Source organism: Oncorhynchus gorbuscha, linkage group LG03 (genome assembly GCF_021184085.1).
Source record: "Oncorhynchus gorbuscha isolate QuinsamMale2020 ecotype Even-year linkage group LG03, OgorEven_v1.0, whole genome shotgun sequence".
Lineage (NCBI taxonomy): Eukaryota > Metazoa > Chordata > Actinopteri > Salmoniformes > Salmonidae > Oncorhynchus > Oncorhynchus gorbuscha.
The window spans coordinates 53,783,718-53,798,717 of NC_060175.1; the positions used below are offsets into that span (position 1 = coordinate 53,783,718).

The 15,000-nt window shown below is 45.5% G+C and overlaps 1 protein-coding gene across 4 annotated transcripts in view; it reads right to left on the minus strand.

The window, feature by feature from the left end:
• The window catches only part of LOC124031570 (semaphorin-3F-like), a 74,330-nt gene that overhangs the window by 1,136 nt on the left and 58,194 nt on the right, over window positions 1–15,000 (minus strand). For 2 of the 4 annotated variants that reach the window (XM_046342975.1, XM_046342972.1), the window contains 13 exons: window positions 14,529–14,622; window positions 11,663–11,782; window positions 10,259–10,398; window positions 9,024–9,138; window positions 4,712–4,781; window positions 3,617–3,761; window positions 3,289–3,511; window positions 2,157–2,245; window positions 1,795–1,836; window positions 1,466–1,623; window positions 1,197–1,264; window positions 821–954; window positions 1–623 (listed from right to left, as the gene is read on the minus strand). The exon at window positions 1–623 is cut by the window's left edge and continues 1,136 nt beyond it. In XM_046342975.1, the coding sequence (XP_046198931.1) occupies window positions 150–623; window positions 821–954; window positions 1,197–1,264; window positions 1,466–1,623; window positions 1,795–1,836; window positions 2,157–2,245; window positions 3,289–3,511; window positions 3,617–3,761; window positions 4,712–4,781; window positions 9,024–9,138; window positions 10,259–10,398; window positions 11,663–11,782; window positions 14,529–14,622 (1,872 nt within the window). In that variant the 3' untranslated portion in view covers window positions 1–149. Of the gene's footprint in view, window positions 624–820; window positions 955–1,196; window positions 1,280–1,465; window positions 1,624–1,794; window positions 1,837–2,156; window positions 2,246–3,288; window positions 3,512–3,616; window positions 3,762–4,711; window positions 4,782–9,023; window positions 9,139–10,258; window positions 10,399–11,662; window positions 11,783–14,528; window positions 14,623–15,000 lie in introns of all 4 variants that reach the window. The other 2 variants (XM_046342973.1, XM_046342971.1) reach the window with 1 other exon arrangement.

Sequence of the window (15,000 nt, forward strand, 5' to 3'; positions counted from 1 at the left end):
TCTCTTTCTGGTTGCTTTTGAATGCTTTCAATTGAAGTCTTTCCCATTTTCGGAGGGCTGTGCAGAGAGGGAGAGAGCGGAGGGGACAAGGGACTGGGTGTCATGGTGTAGGGGCTTAGTGTGCGGCATGTGGTGTAAGTCCAGGGGCCTCATGTCTCGGCTAGGTTGGTGTGCTCATCTTTGTCGTCCTCGTGCTTATCCTCATCGTTGTGATGCCGGCGGTTGCGGGGCTTCTTCTGCTCTTTCAGCTCCTTGAGTCCCCGGGCCTTGCTGATGGCCAGTATGGGGTCCCCCGGACTGCCCTCTCCCAGCTGCCAGTAGTCCTGACAGTACTGGTTGATCAGACCCATCTCCGGCTGGCTCAGGATGGTCAGCAGGTCCTTGTACTGACCCGCGCTGGGGGTCCAGGCGCTGGACTGGAGGGGTGGCAGGGCCGGGTTGCCCGTCTCCACCAGGACACTGTTGACCGTGCGGCTGGACAGGACCACCAGCTGCAGCTTGACCAGCGTGTGTTTGAAGTTCTTCTCTGTGGACGTGCACTGGTAGACGCCGCTGTCGGACGATTGGAGGGAACGCAGCAGCAGACCTTGCTCTGTTTTCACAGTCCGGCCCTCAGAGCGGATCTAAGAGCAGGGAGAGCGAGAAGCCATTCATTTATCATTGCACTCATTTAGCAACCATTTCCCCCGCCCACAAACAGCAGGCCATATTGTTCAATGACTAAGGAGTCCCTCTGATTGTCGACCTATCCTTTCGATGTCAAGCAGTAGAAGACTAAATACAGTACATAGCTGCAGTGGGATGAGAGTTCCCGACTCACCTCTTTCTTCCTGTCGCTGTTCTCCCTCTGCAGGTGCCATTTGAGAGACACATGAGGGGACCTGGCCTGACACTCCAGGAACGTAGTGCTGCCCTCCACCCCATACTGCACCATCTCCAGCGTGTTCTTATTGGCTGTGGCAAAGCATCGTCACAAGCATTATTCAAACACGTTTGAGGCGTCATTTCTCATTTCTCAACGTCTCTTTACTGCAACCGACCAAATCGGTCAACTATTCCTCGGCAGAAATGTCAACCGCACCCACGTTCCGTGAGTCACATACGACACTAGTGTGTACCGCTTCTGTCACAGTGGACATTTCGGCACCGTTTGAGTGTCTATTTTGGGATACGTTAGAGTGTTCTTGTCAGCTCACCGTTAGAGTTATAGCCTCTGCACTGGCGGATTGGGTTGCCATACTTTACATCCTGTCGACGGCTGCGCCTAGAGGGGTCAGATCAACATTCGCCAAATAAAAAGAGGTTAACTACGCTACGTTCCACAAACTGAAAATGTGCAGTGAATGAAATAAAAATCGGACAAATGAAACAGTATAGCCATGATGGAAAACATTATATCGGTAAGGGTTGTCGTTCCCGACAGACGAGCAACAGACAAAGACAAACGCACTCTCTTGGAACTCACCTCTTCTGCGAGGCGGAGTAGCGGGTACAGGACTTGCCGTCCCAGGCGCAGTAAGGGTCCCGGGCCAGGCAGCAGTCAGCACACGCCTCCCCGTACACGTCACAGCGATGGAGGGCCAGATGGGTCACACCCAACACTGAACCCACGTACAGCTGTTGCTGTAGGGAGAAAGTGACGGAGAGACAGAGAGTGAGAGAGGAAGAGAGACCAAGTGGGGAAATGTTGCGTCATCCAGACGTTGGCATTCACTTTTTACACTCTGCATTGATTCATGGGATATTTTATGGGAAGACACTGAGCCATCAGACCGTGAACATGTACCAGCTTACCCTTTTGGATGAAATCTTCATGGTGGTTATGGGAGTTGGCACCTGAAACGTAAAAGATAGCAGCAGATCTTTATATGAGCAGAATGGAAGTTGGAAAGGTGTTCCCACACAATAAATGTTTCTCATCTGAGGAATACGCCAGAGACTATGGATGAAAATAGAAAATAGCTACATCTGGTGCAATGGCATGTCAAATGAACAAAGAAATAAATAGACAAAAATAGAAAGATACTACGAGAGAGAGAGAGAGAGAGAGAGAGAGAGAGAGAGAGAGAGAGAGAGAGAGAGAGAGAGAGAGTGAGAGAGAGAGTGAAATAAAGAGAGTGAGAAAGACAACAGAGAAGAGAGAAAGAGAGACTCACCCTGAACACTTCCACCTCCTCCAGGACCAGTTCTTCAGTCTGCAGGTCGTCTCTGGGCAGGACAATCACCTTCTGAACCGTCCCCCTGTCTGAATACAATGACAAAATACCCTAAAGATCAAGGACTGAGTTTGGGAAATCCTTTGCTAAATGACCAAAAAGTACATGTATATGTGAAAATGAACATACCAAAATTAAGTGCAAAGCACACTGGGTAATATTATTGGCCTTGTTTCAGGGCGGAGCTCATTAGAATAATACTCAACATGCTTTTCGGTTGTTTATTTTTACATATACATGTATATTTAGTTGATTTAGCAGACACTCTTATCACACTATAGTCCTATCAGACTTCTAATACCAATGCAGGGTGAAAGGGAGACACAAAATGCAAACCACTAAAAAAATGCTATATATATATATATAAGTATTTTGTATTTTGAAAATACAAAATACAGTTTTTTGAAAATACCAAATATCAAAATACATTGGAGAGTAGCCCAATGTAATTCAAATGACAAAATACGAATTTCAAATAAATGTAACAGAAATACTGCCCATCTCTGCCTAGAGGAGTGATCAAGTTAACCTCTAATCTAGTCCTCTCTGGCCTGCTCCCTCCCTCACACATCCTCTACTCATATCCACATCCCTCCAAAACATTTGTCATATAAGGTCAAATGCCATGAGGATAATAGAAGGATCCCCCTCGTTTTGTACAGTGTTCGACAAACAGGATCCATTCATCACCTGGCTGAACACCGTAAAGTCAGCAGCCCTAGTGGTTCCCAGCTCCCACCCTCAGATCCACATGATTTATGGCCATAGGGAGAGGCTGTGTGAAGTACTGCCAGACGATGACCAGGGTAGTTCTACCGTACATTCCCAAAACAATTACAGTAACTCAAATTACAGTAACTCAAATTACAGTAACTCTCCCGTCTGCAAAGATAGTAGGCTATATGTTCTCCAGTCTTTGAGAAGACAAGCACTTCTAACAAAATCCTAACCACAATAGGTTCCCCAGATCGTAGATTGTTTGAGATCTCTGAATCTAATCACAGATGTGAAAACACACATACAATAACAAGTCTATCAAATCAACCAACAGGCGGGCGCTCAGAGCACTGACCTGTCCCCAGGAATAGGACCTCGTAGCTCCCATCGGCAGCGGCCACCTGGTCCACGGTGATGGTGGTGAACTCATAGTCCACGTTGTTCCGGACCACAAGGGGGCGCTTGTGTATTGGGTATACAGCGTGGTACATGGTGGGGTGGTTCCGCATGAAGTTAATCACCTCGTCTGGGTAATCCTTAGTGGACTTCATGTTGGGGGTGAACGTACCTCCGGGACACTGGGTTTAGCAAGAGGGCAGAACCAGCCATGTTAAATGTATTATTTAATTGAATTTACAAATATATATATGTCTGTGTGTGTAAACCCTCTGCATGTCACTCACCGTCCCAGGCCGAGGGTAAGGGATCTTCCCAGTGTAGGCCACCCACTGGTAGTTGGGCCCCTCCTTGTGAGCATAGGGTCCATTGAAGACCTGACGGATATCAGCCATGGAATAGACACACACTGCTGAGCCCTTAAACACTGACCTGCAGGGTGAAGGGATGAGGAGGGTCAGAAACACCAAAGGGGACAGACAGCTTTAAGGAGACATGGGATTTACTACTCACTCTGCGAGCAATTAGCTACATTCTCCCGCTCATAGAATCAACTCGCATCCCAACTCAGAGACACGAAGCAGGCGTACTCCAGCATTACGATGCCGCACGAACACTCTCCGCCGCAGACAGGCTGTCTGACACACTAACATGCAAACACCCACACACAGCCAAGCTAATCATCTCTGCTGTGCTGTGGTGGGTGTACAGCACGGCATTATATTAGTATCTTCCGTCGAGGGCCCTATCATTAGCACTACAGTAGTTCTGATCAACTGGGCTTTAAGGGGGGGGGGGGGGGGGTGATTATTGCGAGTTAGTATTGAGGCCTTGCGTGAGTCAGGGAAACATATACAGTACATTAAAAACTGGATGGCTTGAGCCCTGAATGCTGATTGGCTGACAGGCGTGGTACATCAGACCGTATATCACGGGTATGGGCGTGAGTGTGAGAGCGAACTCTCCGTGTGTGCATCCTCCACTCAAAATCTCCCGCTGTATATGCTGGGGCAGGAGCCGCGAGCCGATTCCTTGACTCCTAATGCTGTGCTGCTGACTGATGACTTGTTATCAAAGCCCAGCTATGTGGGAACACAGGTCAAGTCTCTCACTGGAGAACCCCTTCCCGACCGACTTCCTCCTCTGCCTTTTTAGTGTGCAGAGCAGACTGTGTGGAATAGGCTTTTTCAATAACAGGCCGTGTTACAGAGGCGCCTTTGGGCATGATGAATATTGATGGGAGACGGGAAACCACGGGAGGAACCCCCCCCCCCCCCCCAAAAAAAAACATCTATTCTACACGTCCTTTAATGGAGACAGATACTTGTGGAAATGCGATTTAATTAAGGGGGGGACACAGAGGCACACAGTCCGTGACTCACCCTGAAACTGAGAACACGCCATAGATGACAGGATTCTTGGTGTCCTGAGTTGGCTGGATGAACACGTCCCCTGTTAGACAAAGCGAGAATTACACATTACCAAAAGTGGCACTGCAAAATGTCTTACGCTCTCACTGTACAATAACAGTACGAAGGACTCTGGTAAAGCAGTGGTAATCTGAGATAAACATTGAAGGATGGAGTCTATTCTCTTCTCTCTCTCTCTCTTAGTCAACCCGGAGGCTCTATTATTCCACCTGGGATTCCTGAGCAACCAGATCTAATTCAAAGCGTGACATACGGACAGTTACTACTTCCTGGACAGGAGGCGGGTTCAAGGGGAAGCCCTTTTTGGATTGGACAGCACAGCAGTGGTTAGTTAAGTCAGCAGGCTTTCCGGCCACTGTGGGGTCCTGAATCAGAACGCTTCCAGAGCAGACCCCAATTCCTGGGTCTCAGAGGGGGAAGGTAAGAAATGGAGATCTGTGGGGTAACAAGGCTTTAATGGAAGCCATATGCTTCCCATGATCCTCAGAGCTGTGGTAATTGGACCCTGTATCCTCCAATGGTTTAATGAGCGAGAAGTGAAAGGAAAAACAATATAAAAAAATGGGGAACATTTAAATCAATTTAGAGTCGACTACCTCAGTTGAGAAGTGTAACACTTCAGCCCCTTGTTGGAAACACAATTCCAGGGTAAATGTTTTCCATCGAGAGAAAAAGAGTGAGGGAAGGAGAGGGTGGGGGGGACATCGGCTGACTCTTTCAAGGACAGGGAGAGTAGATAGGATGTGTTAACCCACAGCCACAAGTCATTGGAAATGCCAATCACTAAGAATATCTAATGATTAGATGAGGCAGGAAACATTATACCCTCCATTTATAACTCTGGAACCTCTGTCATGTGCATTTATGAAGCCAGGCATTACTAAGATATTGAGCCTCGTAGATATCAAGCAGCTCCACGCCCTGAACTTTTCAAATAAATCTCTGGGCAAAGATCAAGTTGAAATGGAAAATACTCAAAGAACAAAACAGCAGGTTTCTCCAATCACACACTCTCCAAACCCTTCTGGATTCAAGTTGAAGAACAAAATGTTACTGCCCAAGGCCTTATCAAGCCTTAAGAGTGTTCTCCCAAAGAATCAACTTTAAGAGTTTTAAACCACCACTCCTTATTTTTCTAAAGAGAGATGGCCCCTAATAAAAGCTGTAGCTATGACTGAGTTGCATTGAAATGATGTATGTAATCATCACAGAGAAAATCATCCCTTCTTTATTGCCAGGGTAAGAGAATGACAGGTAAAGGCCGTAAACGAGAACGGGAATTAACTTTTGGTAAACGGGAGAGAAATTCCTAACACATCTGACGCCAGTTTGACAGCCCTCCTGGCTATAGACAGGGGGGGGGGGGGTGATATCAAGAACATTTGGAACAAGTTACATCATTGACTTTTATGCTGGATCTTTTTTGACGTGTCATAGCAGACAAAGACTCCTTGAGGCTCACTGAGTATCTAAAGTCAGCACATTGTTCCTGCAGAAATACCACATCTATGAGAGAAACGCCGTTATTCTGCAATGTGTATGTACACAGTATGGTGTTATGAAAGACCAATAAACCTACTGCACCTTTCATTTTCCCTATGAATGCCCAAAATACAATTCCCATTCATATCACGAGGAAGTGCAGTATAATATACAGGTAACTGACAAAATAAAGGAAACACCAACATAAAGTGTCTTAACAGGGCGTTGGATCACCACGGGCCAGAACAGATTCAATGCGCCTTGACAACTCTATTGGAAGGTGAGAAATTCCATCATTTGGTGTTTTGTTGATGGTGGTGGAAAACAGTTACTAATACACACACACACACACACACACGCTCTCTCTCTGTCTGTTCGTCTGTCTGATGACGGTCAGATGGTACTGTATATATGGTCTCTAAGCCTAGGGACCCAATCTGACTGCACAGCGTTACAACAGCAAACACAAATAAAAACCACACGACTCCCTTGGTGACACAGAAAAATATGTATTCAAAATGTCCGCACAAAAGCCCATTGCTCACGAACGACGACTACGAGAAAAAGAAGGGCAGATGATAAAGAACTTTGACTGTCGAAGGAAGGGAAAGAGGTGGCTTCTGAGGTTTTGCCCTTTCTGTTATTATAAGGAACTATGAAATGAACCAGAAACCAAATGTTCCTTTCCCCCCTTTACCCTTTTGAAAAGGCAATAAAAAAATAATTTACTCTGACAGAGACACTGTGTGGAAACCTGCAAACTCACTCCCCCCCCCCCTCCCCCAATCTGTCTTCCTTTTCAGACTCTACTCTACATACAGTAGTTCCAATGCTGGCCTGGAAAGACAAGAAGACTTTCTCAACATCTGACTTTACTCCCATCTCTGCCCTCACCACCCCCTATCAGCCCACCCCCACCCCCTCAGCCCCCTCTCACCATCCCCCTCAACCACCCCCTCAGCCCCACTCTGAACCCCTCTCTGCTATAGGCTGCCTGATGGTAGTGGTTGTGAGAAACCAAACCACAGACAGACGTGTGGTGGGTAGCTAAACGTTCAGGGGTGACAAGCCTACTATGACCCTCACTGAGAGTGACCTGGACTGCAATTGACCTGCAGATGGGACATTTACATTGACAAAGAAATGAGTACGAATTGCTCAACATAAGTGAGTGGTTTGGGTAGACATGTGGTATCAAAAGTGGTCATTCACAGCCCTCAGGCTAAAGCTAAAATGAGCCTCCACTGGGCTATAGTATAAAACAGCTATAGTATAAAACAGCTATAGTATAAAACAGCTATAGTATAAAACAAACAGAATCAGTGAAAACAAATGACCTGCAATAAAACAAAATCAGTTGTTGTGATTTGCATTTGACTGTCCTACTAATAACTAGTGTTCATAATCATTTCAAGGAGAGCGCTCAAGTCTCCTCAGAGTCCGACCTCCACAGCACAGCGCATCACACTAATGTTTCCCTGAGACGGTGAGCCACCAGTCATGTGAGTGGAGAGATGTGATTGACAGGCAGGGGTGACCCCTGTAACCCTGCAAGGAGCTCCCCCCTGGCTGGTTCAGAGACAGACCGTAAAGCCCTGCGCTTCATTACCAGTCCTCCCCAGACACCTCCACACACACCTCTACCCTCAGCACTTCCACTGCTGTCTGATTGAGCCAACCTGAACCCAGACATGCTTATCATACAGGAGCGATGTTGATGTCTAAAGCAAAACAGGCTGCAAGCTGGGTGGGACAGCGGTATCTTGATCCCTGCAGTACCTTCCTCAGAATTCCCCTTTCCTTTGGTTTACAAGCGCAGAGAAGAAGAGTACAATGATTTTACAGACCCATCGTTACAACGTTGGAGCAGTCATAAACGCTTTGCCAATTTCCTTTTTTTTGGGGGCGCTAAATCAAACTATACCAGAAAGGAAAGCTGAAGACATGGTATATGTTAAAACAAAATGGAAGAGTTACTGTCTGTGAGAAATCCCTGTTTGGCTACGGTAAAGGTCAGCAGTAACCCTACGTACAGTAGACTCTTGTTTTTCGACTAGCCCGGTCACTTGGTCACATAGGAGCTTTCATTCTCCAGGTAGACTCTCGTGTAAGATCTGCTCCCACAATGATGGAATATTGGACAGCAGAATCCCAGACGCCACAATGTTACAGAACTCTAGAATCCAGACACATGATTCCTGTATGGGCGGATGTGTGTCGAACCAGAACACACACACGCACGCACGCACGCACGCACGCACGCACGCACGCACGCACACACACACACACACACACACACAGTGTCCGTTTCAAAGCCCAAACGAAACAGGAGTGCACTTTGAAACGGTTCAAAAGAACTCGGATGTTACAGAGATATCACAGTATGATTGCAGAGTGGGGTCTGAATGGATGGTTGGTCATTTTACATGTTGTCGCTTTCATGTGCGGCTGACTATGTTTAGTGTTTAGAAGATGAGGGAGCAGAGGAGTAAGACAAAACTTGAGGAAAACTGGGAAGTTAGTGCAAGGGCTCGGACACACCAATAACGAGAGTACTTAGCACCTCTGAACAGAGTGCCGGTTGTAAATTTGATTAACGAGTGCGCACCGATTGAATCGCATGAAAATGTTGTCAGTCAGTCAGCAGTGGTCCGTAAAACACAGCGTGTTGAACAATCGGTAGATGAACGCCAGAACCACATTCGGTGGGATGTGTGCGAGCCTTAAGAACATAACTTAACAATTGGGTTATACCACTGTTGTAAAAATTCAGCCTACTTACGGAGCTCATCAAAGTGGGTCTCTATGCCGTCCACTCCAGGTACCGAGCAAATGAGTCTGGCTTTCAGGAAAGTGCTCCACTTGTTGACCAGACAGCAGTGTCCACCATCATCATTCTGCAAGGGGGGGGGGGACAAAAGGCAGTGTCACTCACACCTGACCCCTACACAAACACCACAAGTGGACCGGTCCAAAGATCCAAATCAACAGCTGTTTTAGACAACTAGCAGCCAACACTAGTTTAGAGAGAAGCCGAGAGTGAAACCATCAGCTGTGTTTCAGTCTGTCTGCCCCATCTGTTGTGGACAGACGCCAACCCCTGCAGAGAGTGAAGGGAGTGAGGTGAAACGCGTTGACAATTATTCCCAATCCAGAACTCCTTGTACATTACAAAACATCTTCTAGACTTGTTGAACAGAGAAATTAGGAGTTTGAGAGACAATGTTCAAGTGGAAAAATCAGAGAATGCTATTTGTGCCACAATTTATATTGGACTAATATAATAATCATCATCCAAATCCAAAGTTATATTCCATTATGTTGTAGCTTTTATAGTGATGTACTAAAAATTTGATCAAGTTGTGTGCTTTTTCTACCATGTATTTGTATGTGTATCTATGCCAGTAGTGCTATGTCTAGTGGGAGTCATCAGAGGACAGGGGCTTAGGATCCAGACACAGGCAAGAACCAGCGTCCCTAGGGTCCATTACGAGGCGTGCAGCGAGAGGGGGAAGGCTTGCACACAGCCCAGGGTCCCCCTCTAAGGATAAACAACGTTCTGAGTCACGGCAACCACTGGGACATACATACATCATTAGATAAACATTACCCTGAGTGTGTATGTGTATGTTTGCGCTTATGTGTAAATACTGGAGGCCAAAGGCAAACTCTCCCACTCCAACAGTTTATCACAAGGGGACAACAGCATTCCCTTTAGTTTGGGTTTCTTAGACTGCTCATTGGCTGTTGAGGAAGGGGGGGGGGGGGGTCAGGGCTGTGTTGTTTTATGTCTGACTGTGTTGAATGCTAAGATACATTCATACATTTATGCAGAGTTTCCAAGGAGACCCCTCTACTCTGGGGATGTCTCAGTATCATTAGTGGCGGGGTACTGGGTTCGCAGGGTCAAAGGTGACAAAATGAGGCAAGGGTCAAAATATGACCTCTTTCACGTTCTTATTGACTGTATTTTTTGCAGATAATGAGTTACAGTATGTGGTTATGATGGCCACTTACCAGACAGATCCTGCCTATCCTGGACTGGGCCATGGGGCTCTGGCCCATCTCTGAAGCCTTCTCCCGGAAGAAGAAGTAGAGCTTGTCATCGTTCTTCTCAGCACTGTCTGGAATGAGGTGTGCCTTGATGAATGTGGGATCTGAAAGACAGAGAAAGTGCGAGAGAAAGAGAGAGAGAGAGAGGGAGAGAGAGAGAGAGAGAGAGAGAGAGAGAGAGAGAGAGGGAGGGAGGGAGAGAGAGAGAGAGAGAGAGAGAGAGAGAGAGAGAGAGAGAGAGAGAGAGAGAGAGAGAGAGAGAGAGGGAGGGAGGGAGAGAGAGAGAGAGAGAGAGGGAGAGAGAGAAAGAAAGAAAGAGAGGGAGGGAGAGAGAGAGAGAGGGAGGGAGAGAAAGAAAGAGAGAGAAAGAGGGAGAGAGAGAGAGAGAGAGAGAGAGAGAGAGAGAGAGAGAGAGAGAGAGAGAGAGAGAGAGAGAGAGAGAGAGAGAGAGAGAGAGAGAGAGAGAGAGAGAGAGAGAGAGCTGATAATGAGACAGATGCTAGTGAGAGTCAATTGAGGCCTAAATTTGAGCTCATGTCACTGCTGTACATTCCAAATATCCCTCATTATTCTCACTCTATGAGCACAATATGGCGTCGCCCTCTCTTCTCATGCTGGCTCACTGATTGGGGCACTGCTGGACACATCAAATAAACCCGGTCCTCCCTGCTGCTACAGAGACACAACCCAAATGGGGGCAGACCCTGTGGAGGGTGGGGAACATTAAGCCATATTGGAAGAGCAGGATGTCCTAGTGTGGCCCTGGGGCTGATAAACAGGACTCAGGAGGGGATGGGGTATGCCTCCTGCTGGTAGACGGTTGGGGGGGCAACAGGGTCACTTTGGAGAACTGCCTGGGACCCAGCCCTACTCTGAAATAATCAAAGGTGGCAACACTGACCTCCCAAACCCACCCACCCAGCCAGCAGAACTAATGTGTACAGTCTCGTAACTTTAGACTATGGAGAATAAGAGACCCGGATCCAACAAAGAGCAATCCATACATGATGAAATGCCAGCAGACATGTATGCATTAGAACAAACCAAGGATGACTCGGCCACAGCACATACAGCATGTGTCGAGGCTGACGCATGACAGTGAGGAGAAACGTTTCCTTAACAGTTCCTAGAAAAGGCACTCGGTGAGTTGAGTGCAGGCATTACTGGTTTGATGTGATAGGTATGGTTGACCTTCTAATGGCTGGAACAGCTAGAGGCTTGGACCAGAGCCATATATACAGTATGAGATAGGTACTGTGAGACAGCACCAGAATGTAGAGACTGAGGAATCGATTGACACACAACGGAAGTATAAAGACAAACGCCATAGAGAGATGATGTTTGTCAGGATGAGACGTTAGACGTTACCATTTAACCATTTGGAGTTGTATTGGTCCGTCCTCATGGCTGTCTGTTTCCCCAGAGTACGGAAAATGGACGCGTCTGTCCCCATGAAGTCAATGTAGACCCCCGCGTAGAGCTCCCCATCTGTCAATCACAGAGAGAGAGAGAGAGAGAGAGAGAGAGAGAGAGAGAGAGAGAGAGAGAGAGAGAGAGAGAGAGAGAGAACCCACTTTTAGACATAATATGACATTTGAAATGTTTTTATTCTTTTGGAACTTTTGGAAGTGTAATGTTTACTGTTCATTTTTTATTGTTTATTTCATTAAGTGTTTATTATCTATTTCACTTGTTTTGGCAATGTAAACATATGTTTACCATGCCAATAAAGCCCTTAAATTGAAATTGAATTGAGAGAGAAGGGGTGAGAGAGAGAGAGAGAGAGAAATCAATGGGAAGATCATAGAAAGACAATAACAAAGAGGTTGACAGGAAGGAAACCACAGGTGATTAGTGACTACAGTCCTTTGTTATGGAGATATGTCCCTGTTTTCTTTAGGGCAGGAACACACTGTATCCCTCCGCTCACCATAACCAACAGTAGCCCTCAGCTGGTGGCCAGGGTCAGGCTGGACAAAGAGGAGATAGATCCCAGGGTAGACACTGGGGACCTGGGGCAGGATGTGAGGATGTGGTCATTGGCGCAGGCCATGCTAACAGTGTCGGGTGGAGACCTGGGAAATGCCCACTCCCAGTTGATTGTGGCTGAGTGTGAGTGAGCAGGCGCTGCCCCAGTATGGGACCTGCTTAGAGAGTTGACAGATCTCCCTAAAGACAAGACAGCATTTTCCTTCTACAATCGGATCAGATTGAACCTCTTCACCATAGCGACCAAACACGACAGAAATACCAAGAGAGGTACATTGAAATCTATAACAGAGGAATTCCTTGTTTTGAATTTGTGTGGTACAGTATGACTCTGGCCACATTGTAGGTCGGTTATGTAATAGCTGAGTTGCTGCAGTAAGTGGATGCTTGGTAGTTTCACCCAGGTCAGCTCTAGGTGTGGGCTGACCGGTGGTGTAAAGTACTTTAGTAAAAATACTTTAAAGTAGTATTTAAATGGGTTTGGGGGGTATCTGTACTTTAATATTAAGATTTTTGTCAACTGTTACTTTTACTTCTCTACATTCCTAAAAATAATATTTACTTTTTACTCCATACATTTTCCCTGACACCCAAAAGTACTCATTACATTTTGAATGCCTAGCAGGACAGGATTCACACACTTACAACATCAAGAGAACATCCCTGGTCATCCCTACTGCTTCTGATTTGGTAGACTCACTAAACACTAATACTTTAATTGTATATCATGTCTGAGTATTGGAGTGTGCCCCTGCCTATCTGTAAATAAAATGTAAAAAATAAAATTGTGCTGTCTGGTTTGCTTAATATAAGCTATTTGAAATTATACTTAAGTATATTTAAAACCAAATACTTTTTGACCATTACTCAAGTAGTATTTTACTTACCACGACTTTTACTTAAGTCATTTTCTTTCTATTAAAGGTATCTTTACTTTTACTCAGTGGTGTAAAGTACTATTTAAGTAGTTTTTGGAGTATCTGTACTTAACCATTTATATTTTTGACGACATTCCTAAAGAAAGTAATGTACTTTTTACTCCATACATTTTCCCTGACAGCCAAAAGTACTCGTTACATTTTGAAGGCTTTGCAGGACAGGAAAATGGTAAAAAAATGTGTACCATCATCTTTGAAATGCAAGAGAAAGGCCATAACGTGTTATTCCAGCCCAGGTGCAATTTAGATTTAGGTCACTAGATGGCATCAGTGTATGTGCAATTTTTTTGACTGATCCAATGAACCATTGCATTTCTGTTAAAAATGTTGTATCAAGACTGCCCAAATGTGCCTAATTTGTTTATTAATAACTTTTCATGTTTAAAATTGGGCACTCTCCTCAAACAATAGTATGATATTATTTCACTGTAATAGCTACTGTAAATTGGACAGTGCAGTTAGATTAACAAGAATTTAAGCTTTCTGTGATAAGTCTGTATCCTGGAAAATGTTCTTGTTACTTAAAACCTCATGCTAATCGCATTAGCCTACATTAACTCAAACATCCCGTGGACGGGAACACCAATCCTGAAGAAGTGTTAATGTAAGGAATTCTAAATGATTTATACTTTTACTTTTGATACTTAACCATATTTAAAAGCAAATACTTTAAAAAAACTTTTACTCAAGTAGTATTTTGCTGGGTGACTTTCAATTTTACTTGAGTCATTTTCTGTTAAGATATCTTCACTTTTACTCAAGTGTGACAATTGGGTACTTTTTCCACCACTGGGGCTGACATAGGAGGTCACAGAGGGGGGTCATGGGTAGTGTCACACAACTCTGGGTGGCTGGGAGGTCAGTGGAGTCAAGCCAGAGAGGAAGAGGTCAACTGCCAAGTCTGACCACCTGCCTTTAAGCTGCTGACAACACCAGACCACCTACTGATATGAGACCTTACATACCGATGCATGCTTTACCCATCAAGAATGTTCAATCCAGCAAATAACTTTGCAGTACACTCTTTTTGATTATGACAATAATGTGACAATGGGACAGTTAACGTCACCACAGGGTAGCTGCACATGAAAAGAGGCAGAAGTATTTGAATCAACAAGCTCCAGAGTGTGACTAGCCAATGGTGCAGTAATAGCTTCCACAAGGGTTGGACTGACCCCAAACATTCCTTGGGGAAGAGAGGAATAAACCTTGACGGGAAACAAACCTTTTGTTTCCATAGAAAGACATTCAAGTCTTCCAATAATGGAAGAAGTGAGCTGAGAGAAAGGAGATAAACAGGAACTTACTGATCAAAGCTGAGACGCTGTTGAGTTTAGGGTCGTAAGGACATTTGCCTTTACCCGAATCCACCTTGCCCGGCTCCAAACGGAAGATATATTCCTGCAATAAACAATAAAATATGTAAACTACCATTCATTATTCTGTCATTTCCATTGAGAACACAGAGCAGAGTTGATCCCGGCCTTATAGAATTAGTGTATTACAAGTTTTCACATACTGTAGTCCTGTGGAGGGAGATACTGACACATGGATGACGATACATTGGCAGACCAGTAAAAGGGCAACACCATGAAGTGATGGGCAGACTAGAGGTTGGTACACAAATGGTTTCTGAGCACGTCTCTCAAATGCTGTTTTTGTACTGATCCAGATGTTCTCTCTGCTTCCACAAGACAAGCGATGCCAGAGCAACACGTCTGACACCAGCAGGCTCCTGAAGAGCTTCGATCCCCAAGCCATAAGACTGCTAAATAGCTA